At 41.9% G+C, this 16,745-nt stretch overlaps 1 protein-coding gene across 1 annotated transcript in view; it reads right to left on the bottom strand.

The window, feature by feature from the left end:
- Positions 1-16,745, bottom strand: part of LOC115371332 (NACHT, LRR and PYD domains-containing protein 12-like) — a gene marked incomplete at its 3' end in the record, with an annotated part of 59,851 nt that overhangs the window by 29,305 nt on the left and 13,801 nt on the right. The window contains exons 4-6 of the mRNA XM_030068636.1: positions 12,573-12,743; positions 2,535-2,705; positions 129-299 (exon numbers count right to left, since the gene is read on the bottom strand). Of these exons, the coding sequence (XP_029924496.1) occupies positions 129-299; positions 2,535-2,705; positions 12,573-12,743 (513 nt within the window). The remainder of the gene's footprint in view (positions 1-128; positions 300-2,534; positions 2,706-12,572; positions 12,744-16,745) is intronic.

The following is a 16,745-nucleotide window of genomic DNA, read 5'->3' as shown; positions in this document are numbered from 1 at the left end:
GACCTCAGAGGACTGACTCCACCCCTCTGCTGACCTCAGAGGACTGACTCCACCCCTCTGCTGACCTCAGAGGACTGACTCCACCCCTCTACTGACCTCAGAGGACTGACTCCACCCCTCCTGCTGACCTGAGAGTCTTCAGGCTGCAGTTTGGACTCTCCAGTCCAGCAGACAGCAGCTTCACTCCTGAATCCTGCAGGTGGTTCTCACTCAGGTCCAGCTCTGTCAGATGGGGGTTGGACTTCAGAGTCGAGGCCAGAGAAGCACAGCTGCTCTCTGTCAAGCTGCAGTCTCTCAGTCTGAATAAAGAATAAAATATATAGATATCATTTCCAGTGTTTTGGATATTTATCAGACATTTATCAATGAAATAATTATTATAACAATTGCATTAATAATAATACTGAGAATACTAATTTATATTTCTATTACACCTGTGAAGGTAAGTTCCAAAGTGCTTTACAAACCCATCAGAGAGAATGAAAGTGTCAGTCCTCAGTGAACTGGCTCCTTGAGCTCTGAGAGCTTTTTCTACTTCACTATCTAGTTATTATTATGGATCTGCCATGTTTTCTAGCAGCCTGCTCACACTGATACAGCTCTCTCTCTCTCTCTCTCTGTCTCTCTCTCTCTCTCTCTCTCTCTCTCTCTCTCTCTCTGTCTCTCTCTCTCTCTCTCTCTCCCCACAGTTGTTGAAGAACTTGCACTGAGTTGAACATTCACAGCCTAATGAGTTCATTGAGAGGATCAGCTGTTTGAACCTGATAGGTGATCGCTGTAAAGAACCTGATCACTCAGTGTTAGTCCGAAGTCTTCAAGCAGGTGGGGGCTCTGCTGTTGATTATATGGGTTCAGATAATACTCAATCTAGACAGTACCCTCAGAAGAAGATTAAAATGGTCTCTCCTCATTTTCTTTCCTCCATTGAGTGCCAAATTATGTTTACTGAATTCTCAGATAAGCTCTCTCAAGTACACCATCAAAAAGAAATTGATAAATGGTTTGGTGAGTTCTGTAAATATTTCTGTAAGGTTGCTGAAGTCCATAGACATCCACATTCCATTAGGACAGGTGGATTCTCTAGAAAGCCTGAGTCTCAAAATAATGATCCTAGAGTTCCTCTGAGCTATAGGGGGATAAGTCTTCTGAGGTGTGTCTACAGACTCTATTCTAGTAAACTTAATGAACGACTATATTGTTAATTGGAAACATCTGATCTGCTGGCAGACCAACAGAATGGTTTTGGTAAGAATAGAGCTTGTACTGACCACATCTATTCACTAACTACTATAGTTCATGCTAGAATACAAGAAGGGAAGCATACTTTTTGTGACACTAAATGTGATGCAGTTCAGAACAGAGCCATGTGTTGTTTTCTTGGTGGACATAAAATGGCCCCCAAACTTGCTGTATGTGGTGATTTGGGTTGGGAGCCATGCCAAGTGCAGCACCAGGGTGACATGGTGCCACTGTGGAACAGATTAATTAACATGCCTGATAACAGACTTACTAAACCAATTCTCTTTTGGGATCTTCCAATAACTGTTCTTGGACCAGAGTACTGTCCAAAATATTTGATGAGGCAGGTCTGCAATACATATACAGAAATAAATGATCCTGTAGAGTTAGTCATATTAAATCAATATTACTTGAAAATTATAAATGTATGTATGAAGCTAAACTGAGAAGGTTCAGTCTAATAAAGTGTATTTACCAACCAGAGCACAGAGGTCTGTCTGTGCCCAGCTGAGATGTGGCTTCCTGCCTCTGGCAGATGAAACCGGACGTTTCCATTCAAAACCAGAAGAAAATAGAAAATGTCATCTGTGTGATCTGAATGAGGCTGAAAATGAAATGCACTTTTTGTTTTACTGTCCATTTTATCATAATCTCAGATAGAAGCTCTTCCTGAAAATGTCTGCAGAACGTCCTGATGTGTTTAATATGTCGGATGAGTGCAGACTTAAATACTTGTTTAGTGACAAAGCATTTCATTTAGCTCAGTTTGTGTTAAATGCTTATCAACAGCGTATGAGGGCGCTTTATGTTTGATGTGTTTGCCTCTGACTTAAACTGAAGTTGTTGTTCTTGCTGTACTGCCCAAGTTAACTGACTGGGCCTATATTTGCTTGACAGTGAGTGACACATATGGAGGAGTTCTCTTTTTGCTCACTGTGTTTATTGCTCTTTATTGTATTTCTTGATGTGTCTTGTAACCCCATGTGGGCTGGGCACCTTTTCTGGTGTATGACACGTGAAATAAAAATGACCTTATCTTACCTTACCTTACCTGTCTCTCTCCTGACACATGAGACGGTTGTTAGTTACTTGTCAAACCTCACAAAACACGCATGCATCCATGATACAGAACCTGACCAACCATCCTCACAAAAACTAAAAGAACCAGCAGCCCCGACTTTAAAAAAGCACAACATATACTTCACAGCAATATCAGCCTTATAGACATTTAGTGCTACGATATGATTCAAACAATATCCATATATTTATGTCATCATTAAAAAGTGCAGTCTGACCTGAGAGTCTCCAGTCTGCAGTTTGGACTCTCCAGTCCAGCAGACAGCAGCTCCACTCCTGAATCCAGCAGCTGGTTCTCACTCAGGTCCAGCTCTGTCAGATGGGGGTTGGACTTCAGAGCCGAGGCCAGAGAAGCACAGCTGCTCTCTGACAACCTGCAGTCACTCAATCTGAATAAAGAATAAAATATGGAGCTATAATTTCCAGTGTTTTGGATATTTATCAGACATTTATCAATGAAATAATTATTATAACAATTGCATTAATAATAATACTGAGAATACTAATTTATATTTCTATTACACCTGTGAAGGTAAGTTCCAAAGTGCTTTACAAACCCATCAGAGTGAATGAAAGTGTCAGTCCTCAGTGAACTGGCTCCTTGAGCTCTGAGAGCTTTTTCTACTTCACTATCTAGTTATTGTTATGGATCTGCCATGTTTTCTAGCAGCCTGCTCACACTGATACAGGTATCTCTCTCTCTCTCTCTCTCTCTCTCTCTCTCTCTCTGTCTCTCTCTCTCTCCCTCTCTCTCTCTCTCTCTCTCTCTCTGTAAAAGGGAAGGCTGTTGTAGATTACATAATTACTCCCCACAGTTGTTGAAGAACTTGCACTGAGTTGAACATTCACAGCCTAATGAGTTCATTGAGAGGATCAGCTGTTTGAACCTGACAGGTGATCGCTGTAAAGAACCTGATCACTCAGTGTTAGTCCGAAGTCTTCAAGCAGGTGGGGGCTCTGCTGTTGATTATATGGGTTCAGATAATACTCAATCTAGACAGTACCCTCAGAAGAAGATTAAAATGGTCTCTCTTCATTTTCTTTCCTCCATTGAGTGCCAAATTATGTTTACTGAATTCTCAGATAAGCTCTCTCAAGTACACCATCAAAAAGAAATTGATAAATGGTTTGGTGAGTTCTGTAAATATTTCTGTAAGGTTGCTGAAGTCCATAGACATCCACATTCCATTAGGACAGGTGGATTCTCTAGAAAACCTAAACCTGACTGGAATGGAGAGTTGAATGTACTGTGGAAGGAGATGAGGATGGCAGAGAAATCATTTTTAAAGTGTGATGGTAATGATATGAGGAGGCAACGGCTAAAGAATGAATTTAAGGTCAAACAACAGAATTCTGACAGAAAACTGAGAGCTTGTAAAAGAAAATATGAGAGGCGGTCAGGCATTAAAAATGGAGCATCTGCAAACTAATAATCCTCAGTTGTTTTGGAATTTAATAAATAATTTGGGCCCAGAAAGAGTTCAACCTATCCCTGTGGAAGTGGTATTGGAAAATGGATCTTGTGTTTTTGCTGTGGACAAGGTTTTGAAAAAATGGGAAACAGACTTTGGTTCTTTATTTTCTGGAGGTTCCTGCTCTGCTGAGTGGGAGAACTGTTTTCTTGCAGGGACAGTTGATCTTAAAAATGTTCTGGAGGCTAATATGCAGCAGGATTCTTATTTCTTTCATCAGTATGTGAATAACAGTAAATTGCTTCCTCTGTGTTCTGTCTGGACTCCCTTTTTCTTTTTTTTTACTCAAGTGCTTATCAAACACCAGTAAATGATCTCTGACTTGTACTTTTTGACATTCATACCCAACTACACAAAGCCAAAGAACAACGGACCATCTCCTTCAGAAACATCAAACATTGAGAGGTCGAGAGGTCTGTGTCTGTCTGTATTATCTTTATATCGATTAGGTTGCTGCAGTCTGTTTAACTTTGTTTTATTGTTAGTAGAAGGCAGATGGTTCCCCAGACGGCACCTTCGGCATTATAGATGATTAGCTCCCTTGGTAAAGTGGAACGAGGTATGTGGACCTCAATTTCTGGCCTATTACCTTTTAATCCTCGGGATGTCTGGATTTATTTTATTTTGAAGGATGCCGCCCACACTATATTGATATGCTTTGATCGAGTTTTAATGATGACTGTGAACACTAATTAATGTATCTTTTTAAATTTCTATTGAATGGGGATAAGTGTATTGATGGTTTGGAATGTGTACTATGAAATTGTTGATGAAATGTTTCACTCATGTTTTAATCTAATCCCCTTTTTTTCTTTTTTTTTCTTTCTGTATTTCCTTTCCATAGTTTTCACGGTGCTACGTCAGACAATAAAAGTTAAGCACCCGTATGAATCTCTCCGCTTCATTCATTGAAACCAAGGGTCCGCTACACAGTACCTAAATGCTAGTATTACTGAAGGGGAAGTTAAAAAGGCAGTAGACACACTTAAACTAAGAAAGGCTACTGACATTGATAACCTGCCTAACGATCTACTGAAATTACCCTGCTTATCTCTAATTTTAGCTCATCTTTTTTCTATCTCTTTGGAGTATAGCTCGGTCCCTTCTGTTTGGTGTAAATCTATAGTGAAACCTATCCCTGAGTCTCAAAATAATGATCCTAGAGTTCCTCTGAGCTATAGGGGGATAAGTCTTCTGAGTTGTGTCTACAGACTCTATTCTAGTAAACTTCATGAACGACTATATTGTTAATTGGAAACATCTGATCTGCTGGCAGACCAACAGAATGGTTTTGGTAAGAATAGAGCTTGTACTGACCACATCTATTCACTAACTACTATAGTTCATGCTAGAATACAAGAAGGGAAGCATACTTTTTGTTGTTTCAGTGATTTTCAGAAAGCATTTGACTGCAGAAATCATGACCTTCTCAGTTTCAAACTACTGAAAACTGGTATAGATGGAAAATTGTATAATGCTTTAAAAGTTCTTTACCAGGCCCCAGTTGCATGTGTGCAGGTCAGTGATGATAGAACAGGGTGGTTTCCTACCCCATTTGGTGTTAAACAGGGGGACGTGCTCTCTCCTACTCTGTTCACCATCTATAGAAATGATTTGGTTTTGGAGATGAAGCAGCAGCTTGTGGCGTTAGACTGGCTGATTGTACGGTTGGCACTTTTCTAGACGTGGATGATATAGTCCTCCTTGCAGAGACTGGAACTGATCTCTATAATCTGTTGGGTATTGTGTGCTGCTGGTGTAGTAAATGGAGACTAAAGATAAATAAAGATAAAACTCAGATTATGCATGTCAGGAAAAAGGGTGAGTTACACACTATGTTTAAGTTTCATTTGGGCCAACACTTTGGTCATTTACTGAATATTATAAATATTTAGGACTTACTCTAGACGCCCATCTTACTTTTGAAAGAGGAATAAAAATCTGATCTGACTGTGCAGGTCGGGCTCTGGGTGCTATCCTGAATAAGGTCAAGTTATGTAGAGATCTTGCTTATAAAACCTTTACACAGCTGTTTAAATCTTGTGTCTGTCCTATTGTAGACTACAGTGCAGGGTTTGGGGTTACTGTGAGCAAACACAATGTGATGCAGTTCAGAACAGAGCCATGTGTTGTTTTCTTGGTGGACATAAAATGGCCCCCAAACTTGCTGTATGTGGTGATTTGGGTTGGGAGCCATGCCAAGTGCAGCACCAGGGTGACATGGTGCCACTGTGGAATAGATTAATTAACATGCCTGATAACAGACTTACTAAACCAATTCTCTTTTGGGATCTTCCAATAACTGTTCTTGGACCAGAGTACTGTCCAAAATATTTGATGAGGCAGGTCTGCAATACATATACAGAAATAAATGATCCTGTAGAGTTAGTCAAGTTAAATCAATATTACTTGAAAATTAGAAACAGAAATGGTCCAATGAAATTCTGTATAAAGCTAAACTGAGAAGGTTCAGTCTAATAAAGTGTATTTCCCAACCAGAGCACAGAGGTCTGTCTGTGCCCAGCTGAGATGTGGCTTCCTGCCTCTGGCAGATGAAACCGGACGTTTCCATTCAACACCAGAAGAAAATAGAAAATGTCATCTGTGTGATCTGAATGAGGCTGAAAATGAATTGCACTTTTTGTGATCATAATCTCAGATAGAAGCTTTTCCTGAAAATGTCTGTATACCATCCTGATTTGTCTGATGAGTGCAGACTTAAATACTTGTTTAGTGCCAAAGTATTTCATTTAGCTCAGTTTGTGTTAAATGCTTATCAGCAGCGTATGAGGGCGCTTTATGGTTGATGTGTTTGCCTGTGAGGGGCAAACACATGTGCGGAGTGAGTGTGGAGTGAACTGCGAGCATGAGTGTGGCCTCTTTGGCCTTTTTCAATTTTCTATCTTTTTATGTGTTTTTTATATATGTTTTGCATTTTGTTTTGTTGTCTTTGGTTGTTAATAAGTTTTTTTTCATTGTGGATTTTTTCAGTTGGAGTTATTTGTGTAGTTTCTTTCTCCCGCGAAGTCAGCACCAGCCCTGGCTGGCGGCGTGGCTGCTGCGGGAACAATGGATTTTGATTTTGAGGATCTTACAAGACGACATGGTGTTAAAGTTCAGTGCTCTTTAAGTGTTGAAGAGTGCAGTTTGGCGATTGGTGATGTAGTTGGTCAAGAACATATTAAATCAGCCTCACGCATGAATAATGCGATTGTGGTTTTCCTTGGTACAGTTGAGAAGGCTAGAGAGATAATTGCATCAGGTATCATTATCAATGATACGCTCACACCTGTTCTTCCACTTAGTACCCCTGCCACGAAAGTTATCATCTCTAATGCCCCCCCTTTCATTAGCGACGACATGATTGAGAGTAATCTACTGCGGTATGGCAGAGTGGTCTCCTCTATGAGGAAGATTAATCTGGGGTGTAAATCACCGTTACTGAAGCATGTTGTCTCCTTCAGGAGGCAGGTGTATATGGTGCTGGATAATAATGGTGAAGACCTTGATCTGACTATGAAACTTAAAGTTGGTGGTTTTGAGTATACGGTTTATGCAACATCTGATTCTGTACTGTGGTGCTTCTTTTGCCATATGTCAGGTCACGTTGTTCGTGACTGTGTACGGAAAAATCAAAGTGAGGCTCAGCCGCCCGAGCGCCTGGCTGAGCAGACGGAGGGCGGTACCTCCGCAGCCGGCTCCTCTGTAACTAACATCCCTCCTGCTTCCTCAACAGAGTCTGCCCCAGTGCCATCACATGAGCCCCCTACACCAGCCCCCTCAAATGGTTCGCCATCAGCAGCCCCTAATGATCCCCGCTCCCCGAATGAAGCTGGGAGCGATGCTGCCCGCTCCGAGGCTGAACTGGTTAATCTCTCAGCGGAGGAAAGTACCGCTGAAGCCGCAGAGGGCAGCCCGCCTCTAGCGGAGCCTACAATGGATGATGCAGCAGTGAATAACATGGTCACGAAAGAGTTGGCTGTTCTAAGTGAGACTATAACACACAGTGGACATGATGATACTGATAACTTTGGTTCACAACCAGAAATGGGAGAGGTTGTTGAAATGGAAGCGGAAGGTGGTTTCAAGGCGCCTAAAAGGAAAGAGACTGATTCAGCTGACTGTACCCCTAGTAAAGCTAAAAAAGTTGGAGCCGCGAGTGCGCCAGGTGACAGTGATAATCAATCAATCATCAATCAGAATCAGTGTGTTCCAGTATGTCTGATGTCTCACTGGGGGATCTCCGTTTGTCTGGGGGAGAAAGAGCGGTGTTGTATAAAGTGGAAGATATAAGTCGCTTCTTAGATGAAACAAAGGGGCAACGCTGTGTTGAAGTGGAGCATTATTTTCCTGACAGGTGGCAATTTATTAATGATGCTGCCCGCTTGATAAGAGAACAGGCTTTCACCACAAAGGAGACTGCGCGTCTCCGTAAACATTTGACTAAGTTGCATAAAAAAGTGCGAGAGGAGGCGCCACTCTCCCACTAAGTATAATTTATGGCAAATACGCTTAGGGTTGCCACTCTAAACTTGAATGGTGCTCGGGATAAAAAGAAAAGACTTATGTTAATGGATTATGTTAATTTAAAACGTATCAATGTTTTGATGCTACAGGAAACGCATAGTGATAACACAAACGTAGTGGAGTGGCAAACTGAGTGGGATGGTCAGATTTTTTTTAGTCACGGCTCTTCTGTAAGCGGGGGTGTGGCAATTTTGTTTTCTAAAGATTCGCTCCCACTTTCTTGTCATGTACAAGATTTAGTGGAAGGAAGACTCCTTGTGGTAAAAGCCTATTTTGAAAATAATACCATTGTTTTTTTTAATGTGTATGCACCAACTAGTGGTTCTCAGAGAGTGACATTTTTTAGTAAAATTAATGAAGTACTTAAGGATTTTGATTCCGAGCCTCTGCTTTTTCTGGGAGGGGATTTTAATTGCACAGAGGACAAGATAGATAGGAATCATTTGGAGCCTCACATCCCCTCTCAGAAAGCTGTGATTCAACTAGTTAGAGCTCATGATTTGCTTGATATATGGAGGGTCATGCATCAAGGTGTCAGACAATACACATGGTCTCATAGCAGAGCTAATTATATATCCTTTGCATGTTTGGATAGGATATATTTTTTTAAGCATCAACAGAACACGGTTAAATCCTGTGATATTTTGCCAACTGGTTTTTCTGATCATTGTGCTGTGATTTGTAATGTATCTGTCAAGGCCTTTAAACCTGGTAGTGCCTATTGGTGTCTTAATACATCACTCCTGGAGGATGAACACTTTAGGAATACTTTTGTTTTCTTTTGGGAGATTTTTAAGAGGCAAAAGGACTCTTTTTCCTCTCTTCGAAGTTGGTGGGATTATGGCAAAGTTCAAATAAAGTTGCTTTGCCAACAGTACACTTCCTGTGTTACTAAAGAGATAATCTCCTCACTTAAAGCTTTAGAAAATGATATATTGGAGATTCAAAGGTCTGTTTCTCTAGATGATAAAGGGTATGGTGAACTCCTAGAGGGGAAACAGAATAGATTAACAGAATTATTAGGCGTTAGGGCACAGGGAGCGCTAGTGCGCTCCAGGTTTCAAAATGTTACTTTGATGGATGCACCTTCTAAGTTTTTTTTTAACCTTGAAAAGAAAACTGGTCAAAGTAGGTTGATGCACACACTGAAGTCTGAGTCTGGTCAGGAGCTGGCTGACTCAGCACAAATACGCAACTATGCAAGAATGTTTTATTCTAAACTGTATGATAGTGATATGTTAATTAACAACTTAGAGTCTAACACTTTCCTTAATGGGTTGCCCAGAGTGCCAGATGAATGTCACTTTGAGACTGATAAACTTCTAACACTCCATGAAATCGAACAGGCACTAATGAGTATGGAAAATGGCAGGTCTCCTGGAATTGATGGGTTACCTGTGGAGTTTTATAAAGTGTTCTGGGGATGTATTGGGACAGATCTCCTGGCAGTGCTCCGTGAAAGTTTGGTGGAGGGTTGTCTTCCTCTGAGCTGCCGCAGGGCAGTCATTACACTCCTGCCCAAGAAGGGTAATTTACAGGACATAGGTAACTGGCGACCTGTTTCACTGCTTTGCTCTGATATTAAGATATTAGCTAAGGCTCTGGCTACCCGACTGAAGGAAGTAATAGGTCAGGTGGTGCATTCTGATCAGTCATACTGTGTACCTGATCGGTCCATTTTTGATAACATAGCAGTGATTAGAGATTTGTGGACTGTGTCAAAAAAATTGGGTGTTAATGTGGGACTGGTCTCTCTCGACCAGCAGAAAGCATTTGACCGTGTCGAACATATGTATTTGTAGTCAACCTTGGAATCTTTTGGATTTAGCCCGTGTTTTATACAAATGGTCAAAGTTCTTTATTGTAACATTGAAAGTGTATTGAAAATCAATGGGGGCCTGAGTGCTCTGTTTAGGGTTAAAAGGGGAGTCAGACAGGGTTGCCCAATGTCTGGAATGCTCTATTCTATTGCAACTGAACCCTTTTTGCAGAAGTTGCGCCCTGTTATGAGGGGCATTTCTTTACCCTTTGTGAATGAATCTTTTTATTTGTCTGCTTATGCTGATGATATCACCATTTTTGTTAGTGGGGAAGATGATGTTAATTTGTTAAAGAATGGTGTCAGTGATTTTCAGATGGTCTCCTCTGCCAAAGTAAACTGGGGCAAAAGTGAAGCTATCTGGGTGGGGGAATGGGAAAAGAGGTGCACTGGTTTACCAGGTGGATTGCTGTGGAAAAAAGAGGGTTTTAAATATCTTGGTGTGTATTTGGGAGATGATGCTTATGTTCAAAAGAATTGGGAAGGGGTGCTGGAAAAGGTTAAAGGTCGTTTGGGGAAATGGAAGTGGTTGCTCCCCCAGTTATCCCTATAGGGGGCGTGCACTTATTATCAACAACTTGGTGGCTTCAGCACTGTGGCACAAGATTGCTTGCTTTGAACCTCCTGGTGAACTACTCAGGAGCATTCAGAAAGAGATGGTGGACTTTTTCTGGGACAAGCTTCATTGGGTGCCTCAAGCAGTGCTTTTTTTGTCAAAAGATGATGGAGGACAAGGACTCATAAACCTAGCCAGCAGAAGAGATACTTACAGACTACAATTTGTTCAGAGGCTGCTCACATCTTCGAACACTCTGGCTTGGAGACCACTGGCTCACAGCGTTTTGCGTGGAGCTAGTAAGCTGGGTCTGGACATTGCACTGTTTCAAATGGACTCTAAGAGATTGGACTTTGATGGACTGACGCCTTTTTACCAAAGTCTTTTCAAGGTTTGGGGACTTTTTAAGCGTCAGTGGGCTGGGGAATTGTCATCCATTCACTGGCTGCTTGAGGAGCCTATTGTGATGGGGTCACGTTTTGATATGTCATGTGATGATTTGCCTGGTCTTACAACACTGTTATGTGAAAAACATGTTTTACAATTACGTCATGTTGTTGAAAGAGCAGGGTGCAGCCTACAAAATGTTCGGGCTGTCACCTCTCTTTTGGGTATAAGGTCTGAAAGGTATGTGAAAAAATTTCTTGAAAAGCTCAGTGGGGTTCTTAGTTTTCAGGAGAAAAACCTGCTTGAAGAATATGGTAATGGAAATATTCATTGTAATAATAATGATTTGTTTCCTAATATGCTTCTCTCACCTGATTTGAAGGAATGCAGTTATGCTAGCCCTCTGTTAAATCTTGGTGTATGTGATCGAATGTACTTGCATTCTGTAACAGGGAAGGTGGTGTATAAAAACATGGTGAAGGTGCTGAATAAGGACACTCTGAAAGGCAGAATGGACACTGTTTGGAGAGCGAAGCTAGGTATTGCTGATAAGGTTAAGCCTGTATGGAGAGTTCTATATAAACCTCCTTTAACAAAGAGAAATGGCGATCTTCAATCTAGGATCTTGCATGGTGCTATTGCAGTGAATGCACTAATGTCTGTGATCAGTCCTGAACTGAATGATATTTGTCCTTTCTGTTCTGCTAAAGAGACCATTTATCACTGTTTTATGGAATGTAGTAGACTTGCTCCTTTATTTTGTGTATTGAGTTTGCTGCTTTTTTCTTTTGGGATTATTTTCTCAAAGCAAGGTTTCATACTTGGGTTTTTTTTATAACCAAAAACAGAAAGCAAATTGTGAATTGATAAACTTTATAGTTGGAGAGGCTAAGTTGGCAATCTATTTGAGTAGAAAACATAAGGTGCAGCAGAAAGCTGGGAGTGATGTTGTTGCAGTCTTTAAGAATTTAGTTAAGGCGAGGGTTACTACTGATTTTTATTTTTACAAATTGACAAAGGCACTTGATGATTTTAAGAAGAAATGGTGTTGTGTTGGATCTATTTGCTCTGTGACAAGAGATGAGATCTTATTTGCTCCCTTCTTGAATAATTGATTGTTTGTGATTTGTTTTGTATTTTGATGGTTTTTGCCAGTGATATCCTCAGTTTATTGTTGTAAATAAAGTTTTTGTTAAAATTGACAAAAAAAAATCTCTCTCTCTCTCTCTCTCTCTCTGTCTCTCTCTGTCTCTCTCTCTCTCCTGACACATGAGATGGTTGTTAGTTACCTGTCAAACCTCACAAAGCACGCATGCATCCATGATCCAGAACCTGGCCAACCATCCTCACAAAAACTAAAAGAACCAGCAGCCCCGACTTTAAATAAGCACAACATGAACTTCACAGCAATATCAGCCTCATAGACATTTAGTGCTGCTATATGATTCAAACAATATACATATATTCATGTCATCATTAAAAAGTGCAGTCTGACCTGAGAGTCTCCAGTCTGCAGTTTGGACTCTCCAGTCCAGCAGACAGCAGCTCCACTCCTGAATCCTGCAGGTGGTTCTCACTCAGGTCCAGCTCTGTCAGATGGAGGTTGGACTTCAGAGCCGAGGCCACAGAAGCACAGCTGCTCTCTGACAACCTGCAGCTCCTCAATCTGAATGAAGAATAAAATATGGAGCTATAATTTCCAGTGTTTTGGATATTTATCAGACATTTATCAATGAAATAATTATTATAACAATTGCATTAATAATAATACTGAGAATACTAATTTATATTTCTATTACACCTGTGAAGGTAAGTTCCAAAGTGCTTTACAAACCCATCAGAGTGAATGAAAGTGTCAGTCCTCAGTGAACTGGCTCCTTGAGCTCTGAGAGCTTTTTCTACTTCACTATCTAGTTATTATTATGGATTTCAAATCCCTAACCCGCAAAAATGGGGTAAAGATCACGGCCACTTTCCCCTGCAGCGTGGAGGAGATCAGCCTCGCTGTGGGGGAGAAGGTCGGGCACATCGGCATTAAATCGGCTGCTCGGATGAACAGTGCTGTGGTTATTTTCCTGGACCGGGTGGAGAAGGTGAACCAACTCGTCGAGACAGGAATCACCGTGAAGGACAGCTTCGTCTAGGTGCTGCCTTTGTCACAGCCAGCGACAAAGGTAGTCCTGTCAAATGTCCCCCCCTTCATTTCCGATGAGTTTCTCAGCAGAGAGCTGTCCAGACACAGGAAGGTAGTGTCCCCGATCCGCAAGATCCCGTCTGGATGTAAGTCTCCGTTGCTGAAGCACGTTGTGTCTCACAGGAGACAGCTCTATATGATACTGAACAAACGGGATGAGGAGCTTAACCTCCGATTCCTAGTCAAAGTAGATGATTATGAGGACGTGATTTTTGCCACTTCATCAGTGATGAAGTGTTTCGGTTGTGGAGGGGAGGGACACATGGTGAAGTCCTGTCCGGGGAGCGGGGACCCGGCTCCGCCCGGTCCGGGGGAATCCGTGGCCGCTGGAGCGGCGGCTCCCGCGGCTCTGCCACCTGCTGCCGCGGGGCCGGTCGCCTCATCCGAGCGGCCGATAGCGGCTCCGCGGAGCCCAAAGAAGAAACGTGCCGATGTGTCCGACCTACAGCACGGGGTGAGTAACACAGATGCACCGGGTGTCAGTGTGAATGATGTGTGTGAGAGAGATGGAAACGGTGTGAATGAGACCGTGCAGAAGGAGGGGGAAGGAGGAAAAATGGATGAAAGTGTGTGTGAACAGAATGGAAGTGGTGTGGGTGAGCAGGAGATGGAAAGTGGTGTGTGTGAGCAGGGGAATGAGAGTGGTGTGTGTGGAGATAAACAGATGAATGAAAGTGGTGTGAGTGAGAACAGTGAACAGGTGAAGGAAAAGGCAGGTGAGGAAGAAAGACAGGCAGGTTTAGAAAAGGAGGGTCAACCAGGGTTTTTCCTGGCTCAAATTGAGGCAGAGGTGGTGGTACCATCCTGATCATGCGCACACGCGCATGTATACCTCGTCTTCAACTGGCTCAAGCAAACACTTTTTACAAGCAACGTATTTTGTGTTTTAGGAGTCTAATATATAATTAAGAAAATGACAATTATCATGTTAAAGCATATTTTATTAAAAAATAAATACAAATAAGAAGGTGCCCTGTTCAACATTAAATTCACTGCAAAAATTTGAAATCTTACCAAGAATATTTATTTCTAGTCCAAAAAAAACCCTCATTACACTTAAGATAAGACAGTGGCCTAAAAAGTAACATGTTTTTAGCCCACTTTCACTTGTTTTAAGATAATTTTTCCTTGTTCCATTGTTCCATTTTTTTTTTTTTAACTTACTACAAGTTGTTTTTTACTTGTTATAAGTTTTAAAAAAAAATCTGCCAATAGAACAAGTGAAAATTGTGGCTGTTCAAACAGGTAAATATTGTTTATTTTACATCCACGTCCCGTTTCTTAAACGTTTCCAGTGTAACGTTAATGTTTTAGCGTTGCAGATATGCGTGGTACAATCAGCCACTACTTTAAAAAGCGACCTCGCGACGAGGAGAGTCAACTGTGCAGGTGAAATAGTGCACACAATTACCGTTACAGGCAGTTAAAATGTAATCATTCATGTTACTGAAGAGATGTGATCATTTTGTCAGGTGTGACAGCAGTGCACAAGCGCAAGTAGAAGGGACCGGTAACGTTTGAACAGCCACGGAAAACCTGGGGTCCGTTTCACAAAGCAGGTTTAGTGAAAACTCTAAGTCTGTTAACCCTGAAATGACGGAAACTCTGACTTTTCCGTCATTTCAGGGAGGTAGGGTTAACCTAACCCTAACCCTAACCTCCTCCCCAAACCAACATAGCAGCCAGTACCCAAAACTAGAATCCCCTCAAAAAACAATGATTCAGAAAAATAAAGGACACACAACACTATAAAGAAAAAGAATTGATAGCAAACAAGATTTTATCACAAAGACTAGCACACAAAGAACAACCCAGACCAGAAAACCCGACCCCAACCCCCAGGAACCACAGGACAGTAGGGGAAACCAACCAAGCAGGAACAAAGTACACCCCCAAAAAACAGGAGAAAAATTAAAACCTTATTTCTATGGCAAAAGAATATCAAAAACCAAAAAAAAAAAAAACTCTACCCAGGAGGAAACCAGGAGTGAGGTACCTCATCCCCCAACGACAGAGCCGTTCACAGCCACGCCCACAAGGGACACCTAGCAGGATCACAAAGAAACCCTGACCCAGGTACCTGAAGCAAACAACCACCCTCCACCTGAAAATCCAACCCAAAACACTCTTCATCTGAAGATCTGAAGAACACAAGACCCGAAGAAATGGCAGTAGAAGAGCACAAGAAGAACAAGAAGAATAAGAAGAATAAGAAGCAGCCCAGAGAACAACTCCTAGACCACCGACCTCCACCCCAAAACAACAGCAATTTTAATAGCTATAATAAAGAGCGAAATCCTTGTTATTTTCTCCTTGCCTCTCCACACCTCCAGGGCGACCGCCGCACACCGGAGGGGAACATTACATCAACGGAGAACCCACAGGATAGCTCCGGGTAGACTCGGGAATACCTTACGGTGACAACAAGAGTCTTACCTGCACTATTACCAGTAAGTATACAACCCCCCTGGGTCTCACTTGGAGACAGCACGCAGGACGGGTGGCCTCAGGGTGTCAAAGGCCTTAATCGTGACCCAGTCTTCTACAGGAGACTAGCTCCAACACACACCACAATCCATATCACACCACACACGTTTTATCAGACCTACCCCTTAACTAATTGGGCTTCTTCAACCGACCACCTCCTCCAAATTAACAACCTCTAGTCCAAACTTAGAGGACTAGCGAGGTTGCATCGGGACCACAGGCGCTCCATCCTACAACTACTTTAAAATCAAAACCTAAACAACTTAAACTTAAAACATAGGAATTAGAAATTAATTTAATTTAAGAATTTAAACTACTTAGCAAAAATTTGAAAAAATATATTAAATACCTACACCACCAGGGTGAAGCGCAACAGGCACAATATAGAGACCTTCTCCGTACCCACCCCAAACAAGTGCCATTTTTACTGCAACCTTTTGGCCTCCAGCTGCCAGACCCAGCAACCCAGAATTGGCTTCAAACCTCTCTCCAGTCGATTTCCAACCACTTCCTCCAATTGGCCCAAGAAACAGAATGGGAAATCACCCAGACCAACACAATTAGATGGAGAGAGGCCTGGACGGTAGCAGTCCGCTGGACACACAAGGAAATGAAGAAACTGGACAGCTCGACACTAAACAGGGCACAGATGAGACTTACCAATTTATTGGAGACCAACACAGTGCCAACCACAATTACATCCCCAAAAAACCTCCTTACGAGGCACGAACACTTTGGCAACAAATTACAGAATTGGCGACTCCAGCCGAGCTGTCCTTTCTTAATTATAGGAGATTCCAACATCTCCAGACTCCCACACAATTTGGGCCCCCAAATCCAAATGGACTCCTATCCAGGAGCCAAGATTTTCCACGCAATTCACATCCTTAAAAGGAAAACTCCCACCACGGAGAGGGTCCAAAAAGTTATATTATCATTCGGCATTAATGACAAAAACTCAGCGGTCCCACGGCAAACCCGCTTGTT

Source organism: Myripristis murdjan, chromosome 14, assembly GCF_902150065.1.
Source record: "Myripristis murdjan chromosome 14, fMyrMur1.1, whole genome shotgun sequence".
Classification (NCBI taxonomy): Eukaryota; Metazoa; Chordata; class Actinopteri; order Holocentriformes; family Holocentridae; genus Myripristis; species Myripristis murdjan.
Note: the sequence above shows the minus strand (reverse complement) of the source record. Positions and strands in the feature narration are given on the sequence as shown.